The sequence below is a fragment of the Callithrix jacchus genome, chromosome 14 (assembly GCF_049354715.1).
Source record: "Callithrix jacchus isolate 240 chromosome 14, calJac240_pri, whole genome shotgun sequence".
NCBI lineage: Eukaryota > Metazoa > Chordata > Mammalia > Primates > Cebidae > Callithrix > Callithrix jacchus.
In genome coordinates this window covers 114,935,499-114,953,870 of record NC_133515.1, presented here as the reverse complement: position 1 = coordinate 114,953,870, position 18,372 = coordinate 114,935,499, and the positions used below count along the sequence as shown (strand labels likewise).

The window sequence follows — 18,372 nt, the reverse complement described above, 5'->3', positions numbered from 1 at the left end:
TAAATGTTACTGATGACTTTACTTCCATTAACACCACTGTAGGAGCCAAGGGAAAGCTTCCCTTTTGCCCTCTGAAGGGTCACTGAAAAGTCAACTGACAAAAGGCAAATTAATTGGACAAAGGGCATTCAAATTTATTAACATGCACATGGGGGAGAACCAGAGTGATTATACTCAAGCCCCAAATGGAGTTCAGAAGCTTACACATCATCTTGAGGTTAGAGAATGGGGGTTTGGATTGTGGCATAACAGGTTATGGGAGTGGAGAAGAGGTTACCTGACTGACAACCATGGTCTTGTTATGTAACTGAAACCTCACAGGTAGAAGTCCTTATAAAGAATAGATGGTACATGTTTCTTTCAGACCTTTGCAAACCAACAATACAATTCTAAACCCTCCAAGCCACTGAAGGACTCTGTGCTTGCCCAAAGGCATTCCAAAGTTAACCTGAAAAACTAGTTCAGGCCATAATGGGAAGTGGGGGTTGGGCATGCCTCATTATTATATACACTCCCCCCTTGAAATTCAGGCACAGCAAGCCAGCATTAAACAGAGATCTTGGCCGGGCGCAGTGGCTCAAGCCTGTAATCCCAGCACTTTGGGAGACCGAGGCGGGTGGATCACGAGGTCAAGAGATCGAGACCATCCTGGTCAACATGGTGAAACCCCGTCTCTACTAAAAAAAATACAAAAAAATTAGCTGGGCGTGGTGGCGTGTGCCTGTAATCCCAGCTACTCAGGAGGCTGAGGCAGGAGAATTGCCTGAACCCTGGAGGCGGAGGTTGCGGGTGAGCCGAGATTGCGCCATTGCACTCCAGCCTGGGTAACAAGAGCTAAACTCCGTCTCAAAAAAATAAAATAAAATAAAATAGAGATCTTAAGACTGACAGAACAGACTCTTGTGCAGAGGCTTCATTACCCTCAGGACACACAGGGTTCTCAGTTTCCACTGCAGAGTCCTCAATTTACCTGTTCAACCTTTATCTTTTTTATTTCCCTGGCATTTTAAACTTACTGTTTTTAAAAAAAAATATTTATTATACGTTAAGTTCTGGGGTACATGTGCAGAACGTGCAGCCCTGCTCCCTGAGTGGCACTTGGCCAGCACACAAGTTTCCCACGTCCTGAAGTGGACACCAGCAGGGAAGGCTTGAGCCAGGGCTCTGCCTACATGGCGCCCACCCGCAGGCCCCTGCAGGACATGCGCAGAGGTGAGGCGGAGCGCCGCCGTCACCTGCTGAGACTCTCCGGAAGGCCAATCCTGAGCACCCGGAGGCACCAGGCAAGCGGCCCGGAAGCAGAGGCGCCAGGGGCGGAGCCAACGCCGGGAGGTTTCGCCCCGTCCCCTCGCAGGGGTCCTGGAGCCGCCCTTGTCAAACGTGTTCCCGCCTCCCGTCTTCCGGAAAGGTTCCCTCCTCCTGCCTTCCGGTCCGGCACCCAACTTACGCCTTCTGGTCCCGCTGTGGGCTGCGCCCCACCCAGCCCGCGCCCCGTATGGCTGCCTCCCGGGCCGGACCTGTGGAGCTGGGCTTCGCCGAGTTGGCGCCGGCGTGGCGACTGCGCAGCGAGCAGTTCCCCAGCAAGGTAGGCGGGCGGCCGGCGTGGCTGGGCGCGTCCGGGCTGCCGGGGCCCGGGGCCCTGGCCTGCGCGCTGTGCGGCCGCCGGCTCTCCTTCCTGCTGCAGGTGTACGCGCCGCTGCCGGGCCGCGCCGACGCCTTCCACCGCGGCATCTTCCTTTTCTGCTGCCGCGAGCCGCCGTGCTGCGCCGGCCTGCGAGGTGCGTGGCCCATTGGGGTCGGGATGGGGCCACGCGTCGTTGAAATTGCGGGAGTGACTAGGGGTACATCGGAAAGCACCGCTGCAGCCCCATTCTCGGAGCTTCCTCTCTGCACCGCCCCAGGAGCACCTTCTCCCGGGCCGTTCCAGGGTGTCCTCATTTTTACTAAATTAGTGTCTGTGCCCTCGCGCATTGGTAACCCCCAGCTTTGAATCGATGGGTATTCGGTATAGTGCTATTCAGTAATAGGAATTGTCTTGGAACGATGGGTCCCAGCAACTTTTTCTTATTTTTAGCAGTCGGTCTTAATTATTAGTCTTATGAAATTAACTCGAACCAGCTCCAGGAGGCAACTCTATTGCGTGTACCAGAAGAAAAATCTAGTTTCTGGATTTTAAAAGCTTATTCCTGAAAGCAAAAACATTCATTTCTCTAAGAATAAAAAAAAAGTCTTTTCTATGTAGAGGTTCAGATATTTGAATTGCTGTTTTGTTTGACTGAAGATATAACTTTCTCTGCATTCTTTTTTAGTTTTTAGGAATCAGCTACCCAGGAAAAATGATTTTTATTCATATGAGCCACCTTCTGAGAATCCTTCCCCAGAAACCGAATCAGTGTGTCTCCAACTTAAGTCTGGTGCTCATCTATGCAGGGTTTGTGGCTGTTTAGGCCCCAAAACGTGCTCCAGATGCCACAAAGTGTATTACTGTAGCAAGGAGCATCAGACCCTAGACTGGAGACTGGGACATAAGCAGGCTTGTGCACAACCAGGTGAGTCATCTTTTTCTCCATTCACTTTCATTGCCTTTGTCAACCCAGGTATTTCCAGGAAACTTTAAAGTTAAAATTATGAAAGGTATAATACGTCAGAATTTTTCCTAACTGGAACACCTTTGTAAAAAAGAGGCTCTGAAGTCTGAATCACTGAGTAATATCACCATACAGGCATTTAATTTACGACCTTTTCTCTAAAATCGCAGAACTACGTGTAATAATAGGGATAACTGTTACTATCGGGAATATGGTACTTTAGAGACAGCAAATTATTAGACTGTCTTCAAAACTGAATCATTACTAATAGTGCTGTCTTTTCTGTCTCAGATCATTTGGACCATAGAATTCCAGACCACAACTTCCTTTTTCCAGAATTCGAAATTGTAATAGAAACAGAAGATGAAATATTCCCCGAGGTTGTGGAAAAGAAGATTACTCAGAGATTATAGGGAGCATGGGTAAGCAGTTTCAAGATTTCATAAATGATTAAACATAGTGCTTGGAAGAAAGGGTTCAATGTGTCTATAGGAGAGGTACTGAGAGGAAGACTCTGGAGGCCATAGCCTACAATTTTCAGATATTGCCTCAGGTGAAAATATTCTTCCTGGACATTGTTTCTTGACATGTATCAGGTGTGTTCTGCTCCCTATAAAGACACCGAGAGGGGTATCCGGATGGTCCCATGAGTAGCGCTGCACAAGATGCTGGAGGCTTGGGAAGTTCCTCTGGCTCCCAGATCTGCTTCTCAGGTCAGGATAGTGTGAGTGCCTAGCATAGTGTCAGGCATGCAGAAGGGCCCCTTAAAAGTTTCTTTTTCACCTGGCCAGTTTTAGATACACAATTTTGTCAGTTTATCTACAGTGCATACCCTTGGATAGTGCTTATGCTGAGCAACTATCTTAGAGGCTTATTTTATTATAGTAGCCAACATTTATCCAGCACTTATCTTGTATAAAGGGCTGTTTGTGCATGGGCTCATTAAAATCCTGACAGCAGACCAATAAGTCAGAAACTCTGCCTCATTTTGAAGGTGAGGAAATTGAGGTTCTGGGTGTAACTTGCTTTGGTCACATAATGTTAAGCTTCACAATTTGAGCTTTGAGCCATCACAAAACCACCACGAAACTATAGACGCAAAATGAAAATGTCAGCTTACTGCTTTGTAGTTCATACCAGTCATACATTCCAAACATGTTTGAGTCTTACTCTGTGCCTGACCTCGTGCTTGCTAATAGGGATATAATGGGAAGCGACACTCCAGTGGTCAGATGCTCAGTCTCATGGAGGAGCCCAGATAATACTTAGGGAAGTTAAATTCCATGTAACGACTGGTAAGAGTACAATACAGGTGCCATGGGAACACGTGACATCTCTGAAGACTGCCTGGAAGGGGTCACATGTGTATGTTCATACCTATATGATAAAATGATAAATAATGAAAATGCTTACCTTTAGAAGGGAGAGCCTAGAGTAGGAGGATCAAGGATGAAAGCTGAACTTCAGATATGCCTTGTTTGTGTAAATGTGACTGTGGAACTGTGTGTTTTAAGATTATAACATAAAATAAGTTTTAAAAAGCAGTCCCTAATCAACAAAAGTAAAAAAAAAAAATTCTTTATGTAGTCATATAACAACACTAAGAACTCTTCTAGGCAACTTCAAAACATAGGACAGTACATCTCTAATGGAATAGACCCTGAGATGAAAAGAACATGAACACTGTTAGTATTTTCAGTAAACGTGTTATTACTAGACTATTGCTGTTACTTTGAGACGGTTTTGTGTGTGTTGGGGGGATAAAGCAAATGAGTACTTATGAGAACTGAGGTGTTGGGCATGGGAGGAAGACAATGTTGATGGTGTCTACATACCATTTCTCTCTAAAAGGAACTCCAGGCTGTTTGGAGAGGTGGTTGATTCCAGAACTGGGTCAGGAAATGTTCAAATAATGTGGGAACTTGTTATGTCAAAGATTAAGGAAGCTAGCAGTGATTACTAGGGCCATGTCAGAACTCATGCAACATGAAAAGGCTCCTGCTGGCAAAAGATGGGCAGTTTGAACATCCCTAAGGACACTAACTGCATCAGATATGTTTAATGGGTTCAAAATAATACTTCATCTTTGTAAGATACCTGGGAACAGATTATTTTCAAATTGGTAAATAAAAGAGTTTGCCTTCTAGGGGTACATAACTGAATTATGAATGAAGCGACATGTGTGGGATGAAGAATAACTGAGTTGGAAGTGGGAGAGAAAGGACACAGTGGACTTGATAGTGTGAAACTGATTATGGTATGTGCTGGTTCATTATAGTCTTTCCACTTTTGTATATGTTCAAAATTTTCCAAAAGAAAAGGGGAATTGAAAGAAAAAGAAAAATGCTTCCTGGAGGTAGCTGTGTCTTACCTGAGACTCGAGCTTGAGTTCCCAGATGATGGAGTTTGGCGGGAGGCAGCAGGACCTGAGGGAAAAGCGTTTACTGGAGGGAGCTGTGTCTTACCTGAGACTCGAGCTTGAGTTCCCAGATGGAGTTTGGCAGGAGGCAGCAGGGCCTGAGGGAAAAGCGTTTACTGTGTCCTAAAGGTTATACTGAAACTTTCCAGGTACACTTGATGAAACGTGAATCTGAAGGCATCCTGCACTTCCTCCATCAGATCTGACGGTGCAAGTGAACACCACCAATGCCTTTCCAGTTTCATCAAAGCTGTTATTTTAGCTTCTCTGACTCAGGGTATATCAGTTATATTTTAATGTACATTACAAGACTAATGGCTATACTTGGAGACACATGTCTGTTGGGGGCAGCAGTGGCTCAGAGTGGCTATAATCTGAAGAAGGAATGTGGAGAAGGAGATTAACTTTTTTTTTTGTTTTGCGGGTGGGGAGATGGACTCTTGCTATCGCCCAGCCTGGAGCGCAATGGCTCAACTTGCCTCACTGCGAACTCTGCCTCCTGGATTCAAATGATTCTCCTGCCTCAGCCTTTCAAGTAGCTGGGATTACAGGCACCTGCCACCACACCTGGCTAATTTTCATATTTTTAGTACAGACAGGGTAGGTTTCAACATGTTGGCTAGAAGATTATTCCGGTTTTCCATCATAGTTATGTTTATTTTTCAGGTGAAGCACTTGAGGAAGAACTGGATTCCATGGCAAAACATGAATCCAGGGAAGATGAAATTTTTCAGAAGTTTAAAACTCAGATAGCCCTTGAACCAGAACAGGTAAAGTAAACACAGACCCCTCATTGTGTTCTCTTCAGGCCATCTTTTATGAGTATAACCTCTGAGAAGAATTAACTTTTCTTAGTAACACTAGTCTGTTCCTTAGGAGCCTGTAAAATCAGGTTTTTGTTATCTTGTTAGAGGAGTTCCTCACACAGATGGCCATGTAGAAAGGTGTTTTGCAGTGCTGATCCATTGAATAGTTACTGAAAGACTAAAGGTTATGCTGTTTATCATTCAGAGTTCATTTTCTAAAGAAAGCATCAGGGATGGGAGATGAATGAGCTGTTGCCTGTGGTACATGAGGTTTAGGCACCATTGCCCCAAAAAAGAAAAAAGTGTTATTTTCCCTTTTCCAACAGGTACCTCTGGCTTGCAAAACAAATATGACATGTCAACATTTTCTCCATTAACATAAATCATGAGAGAAAACTAAATTCCCGTAAACCAGTCATTGGATCCAATAAATACCCAGGGCTTTACAGGAAGAGTAGATCTAGGTCCTAAACACTGAGGCAGTTCTTAGCAGTCTATATGCTTTTAGACAAATACAGAAAACCACTCAGGTACCATAGGACGCTTATTACAGTGACATTTACCTGGATTTGTAGTCTTTTTCAGGACACTGTGTTTTACTTGCTATTTGTCCCTCCTCAAATTTTTAACTATGAAGGTAGCCACAGAAGGTAGGTAGAATTCTACAGTCAGAACCTGATAATGGAGAACCAAAGGCTCATTCTTAGTCCCTTCACAGTATATTCATAGTATTAAGATTCCAACATTAGGTAATAGAAGCATCAACTAGGAAATACATTTTTATGCCCCTTATCTGAGTCAGATAAGCTGAAATAATCACTTTGAGGTGATCGAAAAGGCATGAATGGCACACTGGCACAGCCAGGTCTGATGGGGGAACTATGACATGCCTTTTGGGTCAGTGTTACATCAAGAGTGGGAACATTCATGGAGTTTCTCTAAATGATCATCAGCGTGTTACCACTGGAAACTTTTAGGTAAGGTATAATTATTTGAACATGATCCTCATTGATTTCAGATTCTCAGATGTGGCAGAGGTATTGCCTCCATCTGCATTTCTGGTGAAAATATTCCTCACGAAAAGGATATTCCAGATTGCCCCTGAGGTGCCAAGAGAATATTTGAATTCCAGGTATGACCTTAAATAAGGACCATTTTAGTGTGTGATCAAAAAAATGATTAATATTTTTAAGCATTAAAAACTTTATCAAGGTAATTTGTGCACATGGGTCAACATGGCAGTACAGATGGTGCCCTATAATGAGAATCATCAGTTTCCTGCCTCACCTTGGGGCTGGTTCCCTGGAAGGAATCCTTTGTTTTTTGTTTCCTAATTTTCAGACATTATCTCTTCACTGACTTCTGTGAAGATGAGGATAACTAGAGTGTTTTCCACCTCCAGTGCGGCTATGTCATTATTTTTAGTGCCTCTGTTAACTTTTATTTTAAATAATTTATACCTCCCTTTCTAGTTCCATTAAATAAAGTCTTTGACTCCATTCTTTTAAGAGGGGGGTCTTCAATATTTAATCTTGGTTTGTGGATTTGTTTGAAGAACAAATGGATATAAGCATTAAATATAAATGTCGTTCCTCCCCACCCCCCCCCCCCCACACACAAAAGGATTTGTTGGCACCAAAATCCATTTGGGTAGGGTGGAAATGATCTTGAGCTATGGATTCACTAACCTTACCTAAGTCATAGCTAATATTGGGTTTGTTTATTTGGGTAAAAAAGTAATTATGAGGACCACATCTAAAACTATGCTTGGTTCTTAGTGCCAAAGCTCTCAATGTCCAAAATGAGATGACAAGATTTGTATATTGATTCCGTATCATAGTGTCATTACTAGTAGTTGGTGTTTCTTGAGTCAAGAGTAACAACATCTGCAATGATATAAAGTAAAAGTTGCCAAAATAGAAGCCTCAGCCCTTTTGAATGGCATATTAGTAATGAAAATAATTCATTAGCAGCCACTTGTGAACTTGTTTCTCAAATGGAAGACATACCAAACAGAAGGTCAGATGAAGTAGAGTGGGGCTTTCAAGTCATAGGTAGCTTTAGGTTGTTAAACATACTAATTGTATATTGTCTATAATCATGTTTGAGGATTGAAAGACCAGGATCCCTCTTATCATCCTGGCCAAGAAAGTCTCTTAAAAGTAGTGCTCCCTGCTGTGAGGCAGCATTCTAACTGTATGTCACCCTCTTCTCAGGTCATGCCTCAGCTCCTAAACTACCTGAAGGCTGACAGACTGGGTAAGAGCATTGACTGGGGCATCCTGGCTGTCTTCACCTGTGCTGAGAGCTGCAGCTTGGATACTGGCTATACAGAAGAATTTGTGTGGAAGCAGGATGTAACAAATACACCGTAAGGGCATCTTAAGGCCTTCAGATGTGTTAACAATCTTTTACACCTTGCAATTCCATTTCTGGAACTTTATCCTAAGGAAATACTTATATCAAAAATAGAGGTGCAGAGATGTTGAGACATTGCTTACGCAGTGTCTACATATTAGTGAAACAGAAGTGTCCAGTGACAGAGAATTAAATAAATTTTGGTACATCCACAGTGGAAGGCTACAGAATCTTATTTATACATATGTTGACAACTGAGATACCATTATAGGTGGTATTTATGGTATAACTCTATTGTAAAAATATTTGTACATGTATGTGTGCATAGAAATAAATCTGCAAACATGTACACTTAGTGCACTGGTTACCTGGAAAGGGTGGGACGAATGAAAATGATCTTTTTACTTATACAGGCATTTCTTTCTATAATAAAAATGGGTTATGTGCCTAATGAAGTTAAACCATCTCACTCTGAGAGCATTTCCCACCCTAAATTTTTTAAAACACGTAGAAAAATACTTAGGTAAAACCCCAACAAACTTGTCTGATCATCATCTGATTGTCACAGGCTCTACTATGTACTGGAAGCCTGTAACATCAGAAAAATACCAAACCTCCTTAGGTCAGTGAGTGTGGTGAACAGGAAACCCAGTAATTCTGAAGCAACAGTATCACAGTTGGCAGGACCAGGAACAACAGTGGCTTAGTAATCACAAAGCTGGAATTTAAACAGGCTCTCTACCTTCAGAACAGATCTTGGTCAGCCAGTGGCCTTGCTTACAGAGACACTGAAGGAAAAGATGATGGTCTTCGCTTTTCATGTCAGCATTGTAGTTTCCTACCGCGTATACAACGGTTATGGTATGTAAACCAGGGTAAGGATCTGGCCTAGGAGGCAGCAGTCTGAGGAAAGGAAGGCCGTGAAATCAGTTTTCAAAGGGCTGACCCTTGGCCTATTATGTTTATGATACATTTATTTAAGCAAGTGGCCCCTAAGACTACGCTAAGTTTCCTTCCATCCCCCAGCAGCTCACAATTGGTAATTCCCAGTTTCCCTCAGCACCAGCGATGCCTGCCCTGAAGACACATTGCTGTCGGTGCTTGAATACTGGCAGCTAATTCTGACAAATTTCTCAGGCTTATTTCCTTCATCTACATTGGCTCACATTGTCCCATAACACATGCCTGTTAATTCTGAAATGCATTGCCACCATAAATCCTCACATTTTCACAGGTAACATCACTTGCTAATGTCATTGTCTACTTGGCTATTTTATTTGTAATTTAGAAAGTTCTGTCCTATTAGTCCTTAGTCCATAATATATATGTTTTAAGTATGTATATGCAGTTTGTATTAATTCTGTGTATGTGTGTGTGTATGTATATGTAAGATACAGTTACACATAGCACCATATGAGAAACTGCAGTATGGAGTTTCTCCCATAGGGAGGTTTGATACTAAGAACTAGAGGATACTAGTTTCAAACCTGGGGTGGCTAAATCAGTGAGAATCACCTATAACTATGGTTTCAGTCTGTGGTTATTGGAGTAAGTTGTCATCAGCAACTTGGGACAAGAGTTGGTCACAGCACTTAGTAGGAAGCTATGGCTTCAGATAAGAAGCTCTAATACTTTGCAAGCCATGGAAAGTTTGGAGAGTGATAGCACTGAGTTGTTAGGGTTGCATGCTGGACTCACGATAGTCATGGTGTGTTCTCCAGATATTTTCAGTTCATTTTTTATGAATGCACTCTGACTATTCCAGCCTACCTAATTAAATTTTTGCATGGCCACATGACTTTTTTTTTTTTTTTGCCAATGCAGGTGAGAAAAAAATAACGTGACTTTTTCAGGGGAAATCTCCAGGAAACAGTGTTCTATTGATCATGCTTTTTCTCTTTTCTATAGCAATGGAGATCTTATTGATGGTACCTCCCTCAGCCTGGATTCCTGTGTTAGGATGATATAGCACAGACCTACCTCTCACCTGACCCATGATGAGATGTAAATAAATGAGGAAGAAGATTTTAGAGCCACTGAAATTTGGAGGTTGTCTGTCACAATGGTTTAACATAGCCCCCGATGACTGATGCGGGGCTGAAGAATGAATCAGAACTGGATCTGGACAAAACATGTGCAGAGCGCTCCAGGCTGAGTAAAATTCAAGTCTTGTCTCAAAGATAGCAGTGAGCATGACATGTTATTGGAGTGGGTGTGGGATAAATAAGGTATAGCAGGTGAGAATAATGAGAAACTCAACTTTAAAAGACAGTGCTAATTTGGGCTGTGGAGAGATTCAAATGCCCTGCTTAGCATTTGAGAATATAATTGTTGAGCAAACTAAGAACCCTAAATGAAGGCTTGGGATAAATATTTGGGGGTATATAATATCCCAATTTTTCATCCTAGAATAGGCAGAGTTTTTGACCCTATTCTAGGGAGACTTCCAAAAGAAAAAAGACTTGCAATTCTCCAGCAACCCACACTGAGAGAGTTTCCTGCATTTCTGACCTGTGGCTAACACTCCTCACCTTTCATTCTGTCCTCAGTGTTTTGGGGAAACACCTTTAACTCTCTATGACTTACAGGTTACTAAGTGCCCTTATAATTCCCTCCAGAAGTGGAAAAGACTAATGATGATGGTTGTCTGAGCTCACAGCAGCAAGCGGGCATTTGTGCTCAGCGGCCACGTGGCTCATCTGCTGGGTGCTTTCTACATACACTGTTCTACAACATTGCTTAACATGAGGGGAGAATCTCCTGACTCAGCGTTTAATTACTCACCTACTTCTTTTTCTGCCCTCTTGGGCTCCTAAAATGAAAGGAACCCGGGGGTGATAAAATAAGTCAAAGGGTTGCAACAACATCACGGCAAAATAACGATTCCTGAAAAATCCCTGGCCTTCCATGACAGCCTTGACTGGGTAAGTCTGGATGTGCTGATAGTGGACATGGGAGCGTGAAGGTGGTGAAAACGTTCTTATTAAAGGACTTCCACCCAGATTGCAAGAAAAGAGAGAGGAATGGAGATGGAAGCATGAGCCCCTACAATAAAAGCAGATGTTTTGAGATCAGTTATATTTATTCTGAGAAAAATTAGAGACAGAAACCAAAGTTTAGCCTGAGGCTACAGTTAATTGTGCGATAAGCCAGAGGCACATGTGGCACAGACAGATCTAAACATTTCTCCCTTATATTAATACAGATACTAAAATTACAAATAAATAGATTCCAAATAAAACAAGTATCTAAAAAATTTAATGAATAAACCCTGGGGTCTATAGTAGTATTGAAAGGAGATCTCACAAACAGGTTTGCTTTTTGAAGGTTAGAACTGATGGTCTAAAGAATTCATTTTGTTCTAGAGAGAGACAGGAATTTCTTGGGTTCCTTCAGGAATGCATCTGACTTTGCTTCATCTTTTTATGTTTGAACTATGCGTGTGGCAGAAGAAAACATGAAGATTTAACAGATTTAAGGTGTGAAAAGTCGCTGGGTTCTCTAAGAAGCCTGGGATTCTGGAAAAATAAGTCTGTTGAGACAAAGTGAGTTGGAGGAGGATGTTATTGAAGTGAAGCAGAATTGATTTTACTAATCTGCTTATTACCCAGTTTGTAGTGTGGAAACAAATTATTCATGCACAAGGTCCTCTCACTGTTCTGGAATGCAGTGGAAAGAGAACAGATTAGCTTTTCTCCCTCAGAATACCACCACTAGAGATGGCCTACCTCAGATGAGATATTGCCTAGTTATGTTCAAAAGACAGTGAAGAAATGAGGGATATAAATGTTTGCTGCAAAATAAATGCATACTAGAAAAAGAAGCATCTGGGTCACAGAGAGATTAGAGCCAAATGTGTTCCCCTGTCACCAAGAATACAATAAAAATGTCCAATAAAATCATTCACAGTGTGGGAGAGGGGAAGTTGAAGGATGGAAAGGCCAGGCATAAAAGGATTTCAGAATTTCAGTCCATAAGGAAGTGGCTTTGTGCATTGTCTGCTGCTGTGTGCAAGATGAAGGCTGGGGCAAGAAAACGTGCAGTGACAAGGGCTCCTTTGTCCATCTCACCTCTCTAGATACCAAGTTTCAGACATGTTGCATTTTAATTTAAAGGGTGAGACGTGTGTGTGTGTGTGTGTGTGTGTGTGTATTTTTAAAGAACACTTGCAGTGTTTGAAGTAACAAAGGCTACTGTGACAAGCAGGAAAAGGGATTTTTTTTTTTTTTAAAGCAAACAATAACACACACACACACACACACACACAGAAAACAAACGAGAGGAAGAAGTCGAAACACCCTAGGCTGTAACTACTTCCAGGAAGGGGCTACCAGAGCCAGCGGGAAATTCGATTTGCTTTGCAACTGTGGGTTTCCAGTCCACTTCCTTTCTAAAGCATATTACTTTGCCTTTGGTTCATAGAGTTATCCCTTTCTGTTTTCTGGAACAGCTATGTATTTTCTTTATCTGTCATCTCTCCATTTACCTGCTTATCATCTATCTATATATTTACTATCTTTTCTACCTTGGGTCAAGCAGGATAGAATTCCAGTGTATGTTCAGTCTACCGTTTAAAACGAGCTCTTGTAGGCATTTTCCATCACATCACAAACCTGAGCTTTCTAAAACAGGATGTGGCAAACTACCATGCATGGGTGATATCTGACACAGTCTGCTTTTGTAAGCAAAGTTGTACTGGGACTCAGCAACATACACGTGGTATATAACAACGCTGGCTGCATTCATGGTGCAATGGAAGAGCTATTTAGAGAGAGAGAGTGAGAGACCATATGGCTTGGAGAACTTAAAATATTTAACATTTAGCCCTTTGCAGAAAATAATTTGCTGACTCTTGTTTTAAATGATGTTTGTTTAGAATGCTACCTATTGCCCTCTGGAGAGAATCATAGCTCTTTACCACAGCAGACAAAGCTTTAGCCCTGCTTCTATATCCAGCCTCATCTATTTCCTCCTTACACTATTTATCAAAATATTACTTTGGAGAATACTGGTTCACATACTTCATTTTCAAGTTTTCTTAAACCTTCCGGCCATGCTGATGGATTGTCAGCTTCCCAGATGTGCAAGAATCTCTCTTCCCTTCCCAACATTCTCATGCTCCCTCTGCCCTTTGAGAACTCTGTCCCATCTCTCATGACAAATACCTTCTTAATTCTTCATGATGCAACTCCTTTGCTCCTTCCTTAAGGATGTCTATCTGGCTCTATTTTGGGTGACATGCTCCTTCTACATCTCCCAGAGTTATCCTGTGTCTGTCAGCTACTGCATTTCTTTGCATCTGTTTTGTATATCACGAAATCTGCAGAAGCTTGCATGAGTCATTGCATGCAGGTGTGGCTGCACATGACAACTTCAGATTCCACCAGCATTGTTCTCACTAACCACGAGGCTTAGACATTTGTCCAGTATGCCTGGGGTTGTGGGGTGGTATCAGTAACCATCCTCTCTTACATCAGACATCAAATCTGTTGATCTAGTATTTGGAGTTTAAAATTAGCATAAAGAATTTCCTTAAAATAAGAACAAATGGCTTGAGTAGGCTTTTGGAATATATGATGTTTCCACTGGTTTATTTCTGTGTTCAGTATCCACACATGAATCTAAACACGAGCCTGCTCTTAGTAGCTGTACGACCCTGGGGAAGTCACTCAATCTCCCTCAGCTACATTTTGTCGTGTGAGTAATGAGAAGAGAGTTGTGATTTGTATTTAGGGAATAATAACAAACAAAAGGCATTTGGCTTTCTGGAACCTGGTATGTAGTAGATCCTCATGAAATACTAGCTCTGTTGACAAAACTAGAATGAAAGGAGCTTTCAAAGTCAGTAACAACCTCCTGCAGTGAAGGACGTAGATGAGAAGCTGCTGCTGCAGCCTGAGCTCCTGGAGGCCCGTTGTGTCCGTGATTTAGCAGGAATGCACTACCTTTCTATGAGGAGACACTGCCCACAGAAACCAAGGCCATTCTTTGAAGACAAACATGTTTTAATAGCCTTTATATTATGGAACATTGTAATATAATTTATTATTAATAGTGTAAAATTATTTGCATTATTATGTTGTGGATTCTGTACAGACCTTTACACCTAGCTGTTCTGAAGTTGGTCTGGGAGTGGCATCCAGTGGTGACTGACACACTGATCTGGGGTAGAACAACACAGGCCCTTGCGGTTTGCTGAATTTAACTGCATTGCCACCTTTTTTCAGGAGTGTTTTCCTGTCTTCTAGACTTTTGCCCACTTAAGCAATGGTCTTGCGGTATTTATCAAAATATTACTTTGGAGAATACTGGTTCACATAGTTCATTTTCAAGTGTTCTTAAACTACCAGGTCCACAGCTAATGCCAGTGGCTCCAAAGATGAGAAGGTAAAAGGCCTTTCTTTCACCTTCTCGGAAAACAAAAATAACCACATTTTAAGCTTTACTGTCTCATGCTATTCACTGGAAAATTAAAAGTGAACACACTTCCCTTCCAGCCCAATCACAGCTAATAAATAACCAAGATCTCCTGCAGGTGTCTTTGCTTGGATTTGTGAGCCTAGACTTGCTGGCTGGCAGTGGACAGCAGGCAGAAGAGCTGGTTCCATTTCTCAGTGCTTTCCCCATTCTGTGGGGGAACACAGACACATTGAAACCCTGGGTCCTGGCCTGGCAGTGGCTGAGAAGCTATTTGATGTCAGGCTCATAGTGGACTTCTGAGTTGAAAAGAGAGTATGGGTCATGCAGCCCCACTTACTCCTTTCACAAAGAATGAAAATGGGGCTCTGTGCCAGACATGAGAGTACACATTACAAGCTGTGCAAGCTCACCACACTTGTATCCACTCAGCACACACTGACTGAATGCCGAATGTCTCCAGCATGAGAGGGGCTCTAGTTCCCAGGGTCCCGCCCTCCATAGAGGACAGCAGCACCTCAAGGGACAGAGGTGCAAAGAGCAATGTGGGGGCCCTTCTACTGGAGAGGTGTCTAGGGAGGGTCCTTAGAGGAAGTGACACCTGAGCTCTTCTCTGAAGAGTGAAGCTGAATTACTTGAAGCTTAGGGCAAAGGGGTGTCCAGGGAAGTGGAGCTTGTGAGCCAAAAGCCTGAGCATAATGACTTCTCCAGAAAAGTGTAACATGTTCCATGTTATTTTTATGACAAATATGAACAGGAGTCACCAAAGGAAAGAGCAGGATCCTGGAGCCAGGGCCTTGGATTTCACCCGCTGGCGATGGGAATGTTCACTGGGAATTTTGCAGGCAAAACGTGAAAGTGTTTCCTCTTAGCTCCAATTTGCTGTCTGTCTATGTCTTTCTGTCCCTCTCCCTTATTTTTAATTTTTATATTATAGGAAAACACAGATGTCTCAGATGTGGGGATTAGCAGACTGCCTCTTTCTGGATGACTTCAGGGGAGCACTTTGGCCTCTGTGAGCTTGTTTACAATAATTCACGAATCTTGGGGGAAAAAAGTCATGGTCGCAGAGGTTAGAAAATCTAGTATTTCTTCTGATAATTTGAATTTATGATTTATATGTTTAATTTTCGTCTTCTGAAAAGTCACCAGTCGCACACTGAGGACCATAAAGGCTTCTGCTTCTGTGGTTTGTGGCTTCAAGTGTCAGTAGTTTGCAGCAATAGTATGTGGGTTTTAGGCTGATGATGCTGAATAGTGGACAGTTCTCTCACCTTCCTGGCCCCACTGCCCGCCCGTCCATACACTGTGGGTCACAGCTGAGCTCTCCAGACGTCTCCCAGGATCTCAGCTTCTGAACTGTCAGGTGTCGTCTAGGTGAAGGCTTGGTCTGATAGCCTTTGTGGCTTTCTCCAAGAAGGTTGGGTTTTTGACGTAACCCAGTATTTGTGTGACACGCGTGTGAATGTGCTCCCTGTGGCAGCGCTGAAGAAGGACTCGGTCATAGCAGATGCCGAAAGGCAAATGCAGTGTGCGTTGTTCCATCTCCAGTCTTGCATTATTCTTACCCATCAGCCCATTTGAAAAAGAAGAAGAAAAGCCTCCTGTTAGAATTAAACGCCCTCTGGAGATAATGGGTACTTTTTTTTTCCTATTTATTTATTTATTTTTAATTTTTTATTGCATTTTAGGTTTGGGGGTACATGTGCAGAACATGCAAGACAGTTGCATATGTACACACGGCAGTGTGCTTTTTAAATCTTTCAGTATTTTCAGTCACATTTGCTCCCAGTGCCGCCAGGATCCACTAGGGGGCAGAGACGCCGCGTGTGTTTGTGGGGCCCTCGCTGAGCGGGAAGGAAAACAGGCGGCCCCGCCTCCAGCGGCGGCGAGAAGGAAACCTCGGGCTCCGCGTCCGCGGCGCTCGCACACAGGAAGCATCCGCCAGTTTTCTCAGTTAAAGACACAGAAACGAAACGTGTCTTCACTGCTTTTTGAATTTACCGCGTTATCTAGTTTTTTAACTTAATTGAACGAATAAACTCCCTATGTATCTTGACACATATTTCAAACCAAAATAGAGTATTTCGCCAAAAGATAATTTTTTGATTAGTGAATTTCACTTTTTTTCCTTTTAGCGATTTTAATGTAATGAAATTGACTTCTCATGCCTCTAAAAGGCTTTTTTAAGAGCATGTTATTTCTCCATTTTGAAAAAAAAAATGGCAAAATATCTTCACTGTAGATAGAAGTTAATTGGCTGAGGGTAATAAACAGATTTAAAAACGACCTTTAACCCCTGACACTCCGCCAAAGGCTGCAGTGAGTTGCACGCCCCGTGGTGGGTTCGCACCCACGTGCTGGGAGCCGCGTCTGCAGGCCACGCCTCCCGCCCCTAGAAAAAGGGCCCGTGAGAAAGAGCCCCGTCGGGCTCCCAGAACGTGGGAAACGCTCAGCCCTACGAAGCACCAGCGTCCAAATCCTCGCAGCGCGCAGCTCTGGCATCGGGTTCCCGTGAGGACAGACCCGAGACGATTTCCGGACGGAGGCCGCTGCCGGAGGAGGGACGATGTGAACGCGGACGCTCGTGCTGCCCCCACGCGGCGGGGCCGGTGACACGGATCCCACCCGCCGTCCCGCTGGGAGATGCACGGATTCACCCCAGCTGGGTGCGCTCTGCGTGTCCCCTGTCACGGGGCTCCTCAGCTTCCCTCGGTTTTTCCTTTTTAACACTCTCTGGTGTTTTCCTCTCCAGTGGGGGCCGCATCTCACCTTAGAAGAAAACATTTTCCAACTGGGGGCTGTCTCGGTGGCGGGTCCAGGGAAGGTCTCCGCTCTCTGGAGTGAGGCCCAGCCCAGTAACTCCAGCCAGGTCTTCCTGAGTGGGGCTGGATCTGCCCCGTTCTCCTCCCATCCTCGTGCTGACCGTGGAAATCCATCTATGCCCTATGCAGAGTCCTGCGCCTCAGGCTGTGAAACGGCAGAAGCCGAATTTAAAACAGATGATTACACTCACTCTAGGAGGCAAAGAAGATTCTGACGTAGACACTTGGTAAGCGAGCGATTGTGTGTGACTTCTCAGAACACCAGGGTGTTTTTAATGGTCTTACTGATTATTTTCTGTTTAACAGGCTGGCTGAGAGCCAGAGAAAAAGCTGCTGGGAATTGACAGGCATCAGGCGACCTCAGTTCCAACATTTCCGGGTAAACGATGACACAAGATGAGCTGGTGGCAGGAGTCCCTGGAAATTCTCACAATCTCAGCTTCTAACTTCTATAAAGTATTATGTCATTTGTGATCTCTTTAACGAATCATTTTTTTTCTAATTATAAAAGTGTATATTCTCCTTGGAGGGTCTTTGGTAAATATTTTATAAAATGAATTATTAAAGAAAGAAAAATTATTCATAATTTTATACTCAAATTTTGATAATTATATTCCTGCATTTTTAACTAAACATAGAAATTTTAGATTATACTGTACAAAAATGTAGTATATTTTTTCTCATCCAGTACTAGATTATAAATGTTTTACATGGAACAAACTATATACATAAATCAGCTATTTCCACACCTGGATGCTGATTTAACCCTCCTTAGCCATTTAACTGATTTCTACTTTATCCTATGAATGACACTTCAACCAGTTATTATTCTTTTTTTTTTTTTTTTTTTTGAGACGGAGTTTCACTCTTGTTACCCAGGCTGGAGTGCAATGGTGCGATCTCGGCTCACTGCAACCTCCACCTCCTGGGTTCAGGCAATTCTCCTGCCTCAGCCTCCT

General features: G+C 43.0%; 1 protein-coding gene and 1 long non-coding RNA gene across 2 annotated transcripts; both read left to right on the top strand.

Moving 5' to 3' along the window:
- The first annotated feature begins 1,407 nt into the window (after positions 1-1,407).
- Positions 1,408-8,385, top strand: LOC100388871 (programmed cell death protein 2-like). The gene is given in 7 exon segments (XM_078348543.1): positions 1,408-1,778; positions 2,310-2,549; positions 2,880-2,972; positions 2,975-3,010; positions 5,674-5,777; positions 6,832-6,945; positions 8,030-8,385. Coding segments are annotated over 6 exon segments (843 nt in total). The 5' UTR covers positions 1,408-1,495; the 3' UTR covers positions 6,919-6,945; positions 8,030-8,385.
- Positions 8,386-17,013: 8,628 nt separating this feature from the next.
- On the top strand, positions 17,014-17,935 carry LOC128929676 (uncharacterized). The gene is made up of 3 exons (XR_013526245.1): positions 17,014-17,257; positions 17,543-17,640; positions 17,720-17,935. It is a non-coding gene; the product is annotated as an uncharacterized LOC128929676 (long non-coding RNA).
- Positions 17,936-18,372: the final 437 nt, after the last annotated feature.